This window comes from Oreochromis aureus, linkage group 5, assembly GCF_013358895.1.
Source record: "Oreochromis aureus strain Israel breed Guangdong linkage group 5, ZZ_aureus, whole genome shotgun sequence".
NCBI lineage: Eukaryota > Metazoa > Chordata > Actinopteri > Cichliformes > Cichlidae > Oreochromis > Oreochromis aureus.
The window spans coordinates 3,430,243-3,443,455 of record NC_052946.1 but is presented as its reverse complement, the minus strand read 5'-3'; the positions used below and the strand labels follow the sequence as shown (position 1 = coordinate 3,443,455).

At 43.1% G+C, this 13,213-nt stretch overlaps 1 protein-coding gene across 1 annotated transcript in view; it reads left to right on the top strand.

Annotated features, from left to right (window-relative positions):
• lhfpl4a (LHFPL tetraspan subfamily member 4a) overlaps positions 1–9,394 on the top strand; it is a 48,267-nt gene extending 38,873 nt beyond the window's left edge. The window contains exons 2-3 of the mRNA XM_039611914.1: positions 6,526–6,762; positions 9,314–9,394. Coding sequence (XP_039467848.1) covers positions 6,526–6,762; positions 9,314–9,384 — 308 coding nt within the window. The 3' untranslated portion in view covers positions 9,385–9,394. The remainder of the gene's footprint in view (positions 1–6,525; positions 6,763–9,313) is intronic.
• The last annotated feature ends 3,819 nt before the right edge of the window (positions 9,395–13,213 follow it).

Sequence of the window (13,213 nt, the reverse complement as noted above, 5' to 3'; positions counted from 1 at the left end):
CAAACAGGTGTTATTTCTCATTTATTTGTTACAGCAGCAGGATGCACTTGAAGCTCAACTCTTCCAACAAAAATGACTGCTACAGGGAAAGCAGGTTGAATAACAGGTGGATATTAAGGTGGCTACAGGGCAGCAATGGCACTGACGGGAGAAATGACATTCTTCAGCTTAAATCAATCACTGAACTGGGAGGGCATGGTTGGTATAGGATATGAGAAGAACAAATCATTGCTCTGTGTAAGATCTATTGCATGCCTGAAATAGCTGGCTGGCTTCACTATATAGTGTGGGAAATGATTATTTCATCTCTTGCTGAAGATTGCTCATGTATAAAATAATGAATAGGCTCTAATTTTTGTCGGGGTTCAATTTTAATGGAGAGACAGAATGTCCAATGAAAATTCAGGAAAAACTCATTTGAGCATTTCTCCTTTTATACATATTACCTTTTTTTCTTTTTGGCTCTTTCTCAGCTGTTTTGTGTCCAGATGATGGAGTGCTGTTAACTTTGTGAAATCTCTGACGTATACCCATCAAGTGTCAGCACAGAGCTCCTCTGTTTTTGCACCTTCCAACAGCAGAGATTACAGTTTTCCTGAACAGCACCAAACCAAACTGCAACAAAATCAAAACAGTTATTTTCATGTTATTAAAAAGAAGAAAAAAATAGAAGAGTAAACTGTTTATTTTCATAGCCAAAGCCCATCACTACTACAAGACACTTCAGTACTATTTAATTGTATGTATTAAAGTAAGAGCTATACCATGAATGTGTTTTGCCATTGTTGATGTTTTCACACTAGGCCTAGTACCATGCCCCAACACTATTGTGCACCATCCCCACTCCCCCTTTTTCTAGTACTTACAGTATCAGTAAAAACTCAAGTCCAAGAATGCTTCAGATTGTCTGTCCATCTCACCTTCTCTCTCTCATGCTTCTTCTCTCTCTCCTACCCACCCATGTGCTTGAAAAGTGCAGAGTACACTAAGGACCGTGACTTTATGCATAGCCATAGTTCTACATGCACAACATGCCAGCAACAGTAACATGGCTGAGGTCTGGGCAATCACACTACTGCTTTGGTGGCAAAGCTGGCGGTTGGAGTTTGTAAATAATGCATTTTGAAAATTGAAGTAGATTAACATTTAACTGCTTTTGATGTAAATAAGGGTTATTTCAAGAAATAAGATTAAAGCAAGAAAAGCTCTTCTAATGGCCATTGCACAGAGGAGGTCTTAGACTTATTCTTGTAAATTATCAGGTAATAAAAGGATGTGCTTGCTTGTGACTTGTAGTATTGAATTCATACACATTTTTATAACATTTTTATTTCAATGAAATGTTAAAAAAAAAAAGAAAAAAAAGGATTAATTTTATGAGCTTTCAGCACATTAGACTTCAAGGAAGGTTTAGATTTATTATGCCTAGTCTAAACCCTCACACGGTACCTTTAATGCAGGCTGTAATCAAAATAACTGTATTTCCCAAACCTTACTGACTCCTAGGGGCTCATCGTAGCTGGAGAAGTCCATGCACTAAGTAGAGATTTAAAAAGAAAAAGACAGAGCAAAGCTTTCAGTGAGGCCACAGCTGTGTTATTTGCGTCATGTTCCACAGCAGAGAGCGGCTGAATTAAACCCCACACTGTGAGAAGAGTGACAGGAATATAAGGACATCAAAGTATCATGCCACAAAAACAGGATTATGTTTGTGCTAATCTGGAAACCACACACTGACACACACATACACAAACGACTGTCTCTCACACGAGTGAGCTAACTCACAGGAATCCTAAATTGATTATTTTTTTCTCTAATATGCATGAGCGCACATTCAGAGAGACACTCACACAGGGGACCCCAGCTTTCCTGACATGGATTAAAATGAGGCTGGATGAATCATTAAAAGTGAATGTTGTTCACATGTTCCATGTGATACAGGCAGGAGAAAAACTCGTAACAGCACACTAAACCTGTTGTGGTTGCTTCTGAAGTAAACTGCATAAATTAGATGACGTATTTTAAGTGTGCCGGTAAACACTGAGATACAAAGATGATACTTGTGCAGTGTCTGTCATAGAAACTCTCACTTAGAAAAGTCCCTTTGACACTGACTCTAGGGGTGATATATCTAGGATCATTTGATAGATCCGCTTCTTTCAGACATTTATATTGCACATTTGTTTTTATTTAATCAGATAGTAATTAAACTGCTGATTTTAGGCCAATCGCCGACCTTCCTTTTATCCAAAATTTTTGCAAGAGTAGTCGACTACTTGACTCCCTGATATAACTCTCAAATGTGCACCTTAAAGCAGATAAGGCATAAGCTGAAGAGGAACTAGCATCTCCCACTAATTTAGAAGATCATCATTTAGCCTGGAAAGCCAGTTTGTTTGCTCCTCTATCAACAAAACAAGGACTGAACAGTCACTTATATTTGCCATCAAAAAGTCATTAGAGGACTTTAAGGAGAGCTATTCCAGTGGAATGTAACTTTCTGAAACCCACACTGAAAGTTTTGCTACTTCAAAATCTTCCATAATTATGTCCCAACAAGCTTTTCTAATATTCTGGCAGTAAAAGGAAGTTTTGAAATGGTCCTATAGCCCACGGATAGTGACAAGTCCAGGTTTGGGCTTTGCTTTTCCAACAGGAGTTGGACAACACCCTGTTTGAAGTAGCCTGGAACACAGTCTGATAACAAAGAGCAATTTAGAGGGACCACAGAGGAATCATTAGAGTCAAAGAGTTTAACAAATTAGATTGTGGGTAAAATGCCACTTATTGACGGTTTCATTTGGGTTAGTATTTCAGAAACATCATCCCCAGAAACCAGTTCAAAATTGTGGGATGTCTGGCATCATAACTAAAAGGACTATCAAAGGTAGTCATACTTTCTCTTAGACCATGATTTTTTTTTATGCCATTAATTAAAAAAGACCATTAATCAACTTTCTTAGAAATAGTATATTAATGGTGAAACCACTCACCGAAGCTGCTTTTGTTCAGGTTTTGGCAGCAAATTTCTTTCTTTTTTTTTTCTGGTGGAGATGCAGAGAACTGGTTCTACTTCATGCCCCGGCATAGTCCAGATTTCCAAAAACTCTCCATGCCTAGAGCTTCACACATTTGTTCCACTGAAGAAGAACAAGCCATTTACATGTTGTTGTTTTGTTAGTAAATTTAACATGAACATCTATCCAGATATTTACACAAATGAAAATAAAAATGCACATCCTTCTATAATAGTTAACTGTATTATTTCACAGTCTATAACGAGACATGGAGTGTTTGGATAGTGTTGTTATCATTGAAGTAAACTGAATGCAGCTCAGAATCCATTATAACAGCTGAACCCTCAACATTCCTGCATGTTCCTACATTTTGAGTTCATACAAGTTTTTCTGGGGGGGTTTCTGCCTTGTATGCTGCTCTCAATAGTAGCAATAGTCCAGTAAATGAGGCATTCAGGGACCCATCTGTTAGGGCCAGCCTGATGTCAGCTGGGCCCATACATACCAAGAGATCACTTGGGCCTTATGGGGGCATGCACATATAAACACGCACACAAAGTTTCCACAGATGCATCCTTTTGTAGTTCAAAATGGGAAAAAAAAGTGATCCAAATAGTCACAAGAACAGAGCCATCAGATGTAATATGGAGATTGACAGTTGAGTACACAGGGAGGAATTTATATACGGTCTGTGTCCTCTGTACAAAAAGATATGTCCTATGGTTAATGTGACTAAGATGTAACTAAGCTGTCTTGTACATGTTGTATGTCAATTAATTTTAATTTTCAGTGGCTACAATTTACTGGCTGATTTTAAAGGGGAAAAATTTTCATTTTTTGTAGTTGCATTTTGCATGCTAGCAACCAAAGGAAAAAGCCTCATGATAGCAAGACTTTCCAGGAAATATTTTGAAAATTTCCTGATCAATGCTTTCATTTTGCTTCATTCTAACTGATGAAGTATCAATAGCTCATTGTGTTCAGCAGCAAAGAAAATATTGCCATGAATATGCATGCATCATGCTAATGTCACAAGAAGCCAAACAGACATACTGAGGATAAGGAAGAACTGCAATTGCTCTTGATGTTAGTTCTTTCCCTGCTGCTCTCCATCTTCCCCCCTCAGGCAAGAGCAAGAGGTCAGGCAAATACTGGCAACAGCAGTGCAACCAAAATACAGTACAGGGTGGAATGGAAAAATAAGACCTTTATTGATTTTCTGTCATGGTCCTGGGTCTGTGACCCAGTGTTTGTTTTCTGGTATAATTTATATTCTTTGATATAGTATAATTATTATTTCCTCTGCCCCCCATGTGTGTGTGTTTAAATGTGTGTATAAATATTAAGGATTGTACATTAACCATAAACATATTGAATTTCACCAGAGAAACATACACACACACAAATATGAAGAGAGAGCGAGTATGCATAGTATGCAAACAGCTACCAAACAGCCATCATAATTTGTCATACAATGAGAACTGGACAAATCAACAATTGACAATGACTACTTAATATTAAAATCTGTAACATAATGTATTGTTTGGAGTTTAGTCCGTTACTGTTACTATTTTTACCATTTCTTCTTGGAACAACTGTAACCCACATAATTTCCTTAGGGATTAATAAAGTATTCTGATTATGATTGTTTCAGGATGACCTGCCATTATCCAATGACACATCTGCTTACCTGTATCTTTTGCTCGTTTCTCCTCCTCTTCTTTTCTCTTTTTTCTAAACTGAGCACCTGACGGCTTTGAACTTTTCTTGTCCACCTTTTTAATGTTGCATTCCAGTATGAACCCCCCCCCCCCAACCCGAGAATCACCACAACATAACCTAATAGACCTACACCTTGGTTCACAGATTCGCTTTGTCTAGGGTTTATTTCTGGGATTTCGCCCAACCCAGGATTCAAATCATGAATACATAATGGGCTTGGATTTACAACATTATGAATGAAATGTGCTCTATCTGAAAGCAGCCCCCCTCCCCTTTCGACGGGTTGTGTGTGAGACTTTAAATCATCAAACTATAAAATATACATTTAAATTGTTATTGATCCCTTTACCCCGAGTCCTAAAGTGTATATTTATTGTCTTACTCTTCTTATATTTATTGTTTGTTTACTTGCACTGCTGTAACTGGAGCCTCGTCGTCTCGTCTCTCTATATACTGGACTGTATGTAGCGGAGATGCCAATAAAGTTTACTTTGACTTCAGCAGCGAGCAGGCGCACAGTGCAAATTATAAGTCTGTATCATAATGTCTGGTGTTTTCGTGTTTGTTGGTTTGTTTTTATTTTGTTTTATTTTGCGAGTTGGTTATTAGATGCTGCTCCAGCCAGCCAGAGAATCCCCCGCCGCCCCGCCCTCTCCTCCCTGTGTCGCAAGCAGCAGGCGCACCTCGCAAACGGAGGGCGCCCTTACGCCCAGCAAATGGGCGCTAGAAAACCGATCGGTGCCTATGCCATCCCCAGTATGCGCTGGCATGATGTCGGGGGAGCATGAGTACGAACAATTTTTTTATTTTTTTATTTTTTTTTGTCGATGCCCGTGATGCCGCCCCTCACCACGATGCCGCCCTGGGCAACCGCCCGTGTCGCCCGTATCAAAAACCGCTACTGCTTGTCTTAATGTGGGTATCAGAAGGGAAACCCTTCTAAGACGGGAAGCACAATGGAGGGGCCAAGGCAGTAGAGAAATAAAACTAAGTTGCTAAAATATAATTTATTTACCATAGAAACAAACAATAAGACTTGTTTCTGCTCCCCAGAAACAAGTCAACAAATGTCACAATAAAAGCATACAATAAAACTGTAAGAATAAAACAACACTATCAAAAATGATAAAACACAGCAACACATGCAAAATAATTAAACACAGCAAGTTAAAACATGCCAATTACAACATGCACATTACACCTTGTGAAACATGTTTCCTGTTTTATTTTGATAGTCCCTAGTCCTGTGTTCAGTACATTCAGTCAGCTTCCTCCCTGTCTCATTATGTCCGATTAGTTCCAGCTGTATTTCCCATCCCCTTGTTATCCTCTGTGTATTTAGTCCTGTCTTCCTCAGCCTGTTGTTGTGTTTTCCCACATTGCTGTGTGTTTCCTCTGTGCTCTGCGGTTTCTTAGTTCTCTGTTCCAGTCTCAGTCTCAGTCCCAGTTCTAGGTTAGGTTTCCTTGTGTTTGGTTCTTACAGCAAAGAAAGGCTTTTTGTTATTCCTTCATGTTATGAATCGTGCGTTTGGGTCCTACTCCTGCCAGCAATGCAGCCAGCCTTGACATTTTCTGTCATGAGCTGTTTTTAAATGTAACACATCTGTTACTTTGACCCATCACTCTGCATGATATCATATGTGCTCCCTAACAAAATCTAGTGTCACACAAGTTGTACTCAGGTTGTTGTGACTACTGTTTATCTATCACATCTTTGTACTAATTATTAATTGACTAATCCCTTTGCTCACTGCTGGCCATTCCCTCTTTTTTCTTTTTTTCCTAGCCATCTGTCTCGTGCTTGGCTGTATGATCTTCCCGGATGGCTGGGACGCAGAGGTGATCCAGGACATGTGTGGTGAGGACACTGGAAAGTATACCTTGGGCAAATGCTCTGTTCGTTGGGCCTACATTCTGGCTATCATTGGCGTGCTGGATGCCCTTATCCTCTCCTTTCTGGCCTTCGTGCTGGGCAACCGGCAGAGGGACTTCCTGCAGGAGGAGCTGAAGGCTGAAAACAAAGGTGAGGATTGGAGAAAACAAACCATGGCAGAAAAATTCATTGGAAATAAAGAGCATCATTATGTTATGTAGAAAATGCATGATAAAAGGTTAGTACACAATGTTTAAAATGTAAGGTTTCACATATCAGGACATAATAAAAACTAATTCAGTTCCATTCAATTCCATTCTATTTATATTTATATTTAGCACCATATCACAACAATAGCAGGTAAATGCAGCCTCATATGAACAATAACAGATGGAATATTATCATAAAAACCAAGCCAAAATCCAGAAGTTGTCTGTGACAAACTGCACTGGGGCTATTAGAGTGTTTTTCAGGTTAAAGATAAGATTTTCTGGAGAAAACCTTATTGCCAAAAGTATTCACTCACCAATCCAAATGAAGAATGGGTCATTCTTAGGAGCTCAGTGCGCAGAGGTCACCAACTTTTGCAGAGTCAATAGCGACACATCTCCAAACTTCATGTGCCCTTCAGATTAGTGAGCAGCACTTAGAGAGCTTCATGGAATAGCTTTCCATATCTGAGCAGCTACATCCAAGGTTCACATTACCAAGCACAATGCAAAGTGTCAGATGCTGTGGTGTAAAGCACGTCGCCACTTGACTCTAGAGCAGTGGAGTTGTGTCCTCTGAAGTGATGAATCACACTGTGTCTGGCAATCCAAATGAAAATCTGGATTTGGTGGTAGGCAGGAGAACAGTACTTGTCTGACTGCACTGTGCCAAGTATGAAGTTTGTTGAAATTTGGAGATTATGTTATGGGGTTGTTTTTCAGGAGTTGGGCTTGGCCCCTTAGTTTCAGTCAAAGGAACTCTTAATGCTTCAGCATACCAAGACATTTTGGACAATTTCATGCTCCAAATAATCACTTCCAACATCGGGAACATTTTCAGGATTGACAACATGACTGCACACCAGTGCACAGAGCAATGTCCATAAAGACATGGATGAATGAGCTTGGTGTCGAGGAATTTCACTAGCCTGAGTACTGACCTCAACCAATTGGGATTAATTAGAGCAGAGACCTGTGAGCCAGGCCTTCTTGTAAAACATCAGCCTCTGATCTCCCAAATGTGCTTCTGGAAGAATAGTAAAAAAACAAAAAAAATCCCATAAAGACTCTGGAAACCTTTTAGAAAGCTTTCCCAGAAGAGTTCCATCCATCCATCTTCTTCCACTTATCCGGGACCAGGTCGCGGAGGCAGCAGCCTAAGCAGAGAAGCCCAGACCTCCCTATCCCCAGCCACCTCCTCCAGCTTGTCCGGGGGAACACCAAGGCGTTTTCAGGCCAGCTGACAGATATCTTTCCAGCATGTCCTGGGTCTGCCCCGGGGCCTCCTTCCGGTGGGACATGCCTGGAACACCTCACCCAGGAGCAACCAGGAGGCATCCTTGTCAGATGCCCAAACCACCTCAACTGGCTCCTTTCGATGTGGAGGAGCAGCGGCTCTACTCTGAGTCCCTCCTGGATGGCTAAACCTCTCACCCTATCTCTAAGGGAGAGGCCATACCAGAAGAGCTGAAGATGTTATATCAGCAAATGGTGGGGCAAGGAATGGGATGTAAATCAAGTTCATATGCAAATTCTTTTGGAAATATAGTGTACATTAGAGGTAGTAAATGCATTAGAGGCTTATCTTGGGAAATGAATCCTCAACAGAGTGCTAGTGACCAGCTATCAGCAATAAGGCAATGCCTGAATGAGCAAATCGCTTCCTGCATAATATTTCACTCTCTGTAATTGTGTGACCCTCAGTTAAGCCTTGAAAATAAACTGTGCACAAAAACTGGGAATAAGCTCCTATCTGAAAGTCGGTTCTGCTTTTGCTTTTCATCAGCAGAGTACATTCAGACAACCACTTACACTGACACACACCTGTGGAAATTTAGAATCTCCACTGAACCTAACATGCATCTCTTTGGAGGACTTCGTGGTAGAAACCATACAGGCACAAGGAGAACATACCTAACCTCACAATATAAAGCACCTTGTGGTAACTTCCATTGTGCTTTGGTGCTAAATCAGTGTGTGTAAATACATTTTGAGTTGAACTGAATTGAGTTGAATATTACAGTAGGAATGTTGACAAGTCCTTCAGCAAACACATTTTCAAACTAGAGTACATTAGCTGCATTGGCACTCACAAACAGTGATGGCACTTCTGATATAGTGACTAAACTATGTGACCAGAGCTTTTTATAGAACTCCCTCTATGTATGTATAAAGTATTTGGCTGTTACAAGGGTTTTAAAAACATAGTAACTGATCCCTTTTTATGAACCGCAAACAGTCCAGTATTATTTGAAAAGTGAAACATGGTTATTCTGTATAAGCTCTGGCATGCAGGGAGCTTTAAAAATCAATCAGTGCACAAACTGAAACATTATGTCACATTTGGATATTTCATAACATAATTATTTAATACTAAATAAAGCTAGAATACTGTTAAAAGCTGTCAGGTCACAGCCACTACCAGGCATGTTTTCATTCAACAACCTTCAATCAGTCAAAGTGTGATCTTTGTCCTTTTGTCTTTTCCACAGACTTCGTTGTGTCAAGGGTAAGTGCACATGTACAAGTACATCATGTCTTCAGTCTGTGGTTTCATGGTTGATGTACTGTATGTATGACATCATGTATATAACAGACACTAAACTCTTCAGATTTAGTCTGAATAATATCCTGTTGCTTATTATTTAGAGTAAAACTACATGCTGCTCGGTATCCCATTTCAGTATTTTTATTATTGTATTGCCAGTAAAGCAATACAATAAGATTTTCAATTAGCCTTCCTGCAGGCCCACCACCCGCAGGAGGCACTGTAGGGGTCGGGTGCAATGTGAGCCGGGCGGCGGCCATGAGCGGAGGTCCTGGCGGACCGATCCCCAGCTACCAAGACTGGCAATTGGGAGATGGAATGTCACCTCTCTGGTGGGGAAGGAGCCTGAGCTAGTGCGTGAGGTTGAGAGGTACCGGCTAGATATAGTCGGGCTCACCTCAACGTATGGCCTGGGCTCTGGAACCAGCCTCCTGGAGAGGGGCTGGACTCTGTCTCAGTCTGGAGTTGTCCCTGGTGAGAGGCGGCGGGCTGGGGTGGGTATCTTGGTATCCCCTCGGCTTGCTGCTGGTATGTTGGGGTTTCTCCCAGTGGACAAGAGGGTTTGTTCCCTTCGCCTTTGGATCAGGGAACGGGTCCTGACCATCGTCTGCACTTATGCGCCGAGCGGCAGTTCAAAGTACCCAGCTTTCTTGGACTCCCTGGGTGGGGTACTGGTACTGGAAGACTTCAATGCTCACATGGGCAATGACAGCGAGACCTGGAAGGGCGTGATTGGGAGGAACGGCCTCCCGGATCTGAACCCGAGCGGTGTTCTGACTTCTGTGCAAACCACAGTTTGGCCATAACGAACACCATGTTCGAACATAAGAGTGTCCATAAGTGCACTTAGCACCAAGACACTCTAGGCTACAGGTTGATGATCGATTTTGTAATCGTATCACCAGACCTGAGGCCATGTGTTTTGGACACTCGGGTAAGGAGAGGGGCTGAGCTGTCAACTGATCACCACCTGGTGATGATTTGGATCAGGTGGCAAGGGAGGACACTGGACAGACCTGGCGCGCCTAAACGTACAGTGAGGGTGTGCTGGGAACGTCTAGCAGAGGCCCCGGTCTGCAAGATCTTCAACTCACACCTCCGGCAGAGCTTCAACAGCATTCCAAGGGAGACTGGGGACATTGAGTCCGAATGGACCATGTTTTTGCAATGCACCTCCATTGCTGAAGCCACTGCACTGAGCTGCGGCCGCAAGGTAGTTGGTGGCTGTCGTGGTGGTAATTCCCGAACCAAATGGTGGGCACCAGAGGTGAGGGGAGCCACCAAGCTGAAGAAGGAGTCCTACCGGGCTTGGTTAGTCTGTGGGACTCCGGAGGCAGCTGATAGGTACCGACAGGCCAAGCAGAATGCGGCGCGGGTGGTGGCTGAAGCAAAAACTCAGGTGTAAGAGGAGTTCGGAGAGGCCATGGAAAAAGACTTTCGGACTGCCTCGAAGAGATTCTGGCAAACCGTCAGGTGACTCAGGAGGGGAAAGCGGTGTTCTACCTGCACTGTGTATAGTGCGGGTGGAATGCTGCTGACTCCGACTGAGAAAATTGTCGAGCGGTGGAAGGAATACTTCGAGGACCTCCTCAATCCCACTGGCACATCTTCCATGGCGGAAGCAGAGTCTGGGGATGAAGGAGATGACCCACAAATCTCTGGGAGCGATGTCACTGAGGCAGTTAAACAACTCCTTGGTGGCAGAGCCCCTGGGGTGGACGAGGTCCGCCCCGAGTTCCTGAAGGCTCTGGATGTTGTAGGGCTGTCTTGGTTGGATTGTCTCTACAATGTTGCGAGGAGATCAGGGGCAGTACCCCTGGACTGGCAGACCGGGGTGGTGGTCCCCATCTTTAAGAAAGGGGACTGGAGGGTGTGTTCTAACTACCGGGGAATCACACTCCTCAGCCTCCCTGGGAAAGTCTATGCCAGGGTGCTGGAGAGGAGAGTCCATCCGTTAGTCGAACCTCGGCTACAGGAGGAACAATGCAGTTTTCGTCCTGGTTGTGGAACACTGGATCAGCACTTTATCCTCTCGAGGATACTTGAGGGTGCATGGGAGTTTGTCCAACTAGTCTACATGTGTTTTGTGGACTTGGAGAAGGCATTCGACCGTGGCCCTCGGGGGGTCCTGTGGGGGGCATTCCGGGAGTATGGGGTGTCTGGCCCATTGCTACGGGCCATTCAGTCCTTATACAACCGTTGCAAGAGCTTGGTCCGCATAGCCGGCAATAAGTTGGACTCGTTCCTGGTGGGTGATGTGCTCCGCCAGGGCTGCCCTTTGTCATAATTTATAAACTTTGTTCATAATTTTTATGGACAGAATTTCTAGGCGTAGCCAAATGGCGGAAGGCTTTTACTTGGGTCATCTCAGGATCTCATCTCTGCTTTTTGCAGATGATGTGGTTCTTTTGGCTTCATCGGGTGATGGCCTCCAGCTTGCCTTGGAACGGTTCGCAGCCGAGTGCAAAGCAGTGGGAATGAGAATCAGCGCCTCCAAATCAGAGGCCATGATCCTCAGCTGGAAAAGGGTGGAGTGCGCACTCCGGGTCAGGGACAAGTTCCTGCCCCAAGTGGAGGAGTTGAAGTATCTCAGGGTCTTGTTCATGAGTGACGGGAGACAGGAGATCGACAGGTGGATTGGTGCAGCAGCCGCAGTGATGCGGACGCTGTACCGGTCTGTTGTGGTGAAGAGAGAGCTGAGTGTAAAAGCGAAGCTCTCAATTTACCAGTTGATCTACGCCCCTACCCTCACCTATGGTTACGAGCTGTGGGTAGAGACCGAAAGAACGAGATCGCAAATACAAGCGGCGGAAATGGGCTTCCTCCGAAGGGTAGCTGGCTTCTCCCTTAGAGATACGGTGAGAAGTTCTGCCATTCTGGAGGGGCTCAGAGTAGAGCCACTGCTCCTCCACATCGAAAGGAGCCAGTTGAGGTGGCTCCTGGGCACCTCCTGGGTGAGGTTTTGTGGGGATGTCCCTCCGGGAGAGAGGACATTCCCCACAGTAAACGATTTTTTTTTCAGTCTGAGCTTCAGCTGACCTGCTGTCAGGTCAGATATTTAGCATTTGTCCTCACGAGAGCGATGGTGTTCCTTCACTTTAGAGACTCTTGTATACTCATGTATCGACTTGAGTGAATGCAGGCTATAATAAAAAGCACAGAGCTAGAAATGGGAAAGAATTAAGTGGGTGCTCACATGTAGAGCAAAACATCCCCGGGCACGTTTTCCCAAAGGAGCGGGACCCACTGCAAGTGGATGTGTCAAGACGTCAAGTCAGGAAAGACCTTTCACTGAAGACTGTGCGTGATGCAGGGTTTCAAGTTTCTGTGTGTATTCATCAACGTGTGTGGTCTACTTAAAAATCTCTGCACACATAAATGGGTGACAGGTGTGTCACAGGAAAAGTTCTATGATTACAATCACTGGGGGTAGTACTTGAAGTCTTTTTTTTTAATTTAAGCTATGAAATGTGCTTTAGAGTGTCCTTAATTTCCAGTATTAGTACAAGATATACTGAAATGTCCTTTATGAAATAAAAGCAAAAGATGCACAATTCAACGAGGTGCATGCACCATCTGACCACTCGCAGAGATGCAGTTCATTATGAAAATTACTGTTGCATTTTCCATCTTATGCCTCGGTTTTGCTCATTGGCATAGGCAAGGCCTATAAAACGCTTATATCTTTAAGTTTTCCTTCACTTCTTTCTTTGAGATCATGACTTTTTTGTTTTTTAAGAAAAGAAATAGAATGTAAGTTTGAGGATTCGGCTACATTCGATGGTGTTCATGCGATATCAGGTTGATTTAGTTTAAGCACTATTAGTCTATTAGTGCCAGTGCT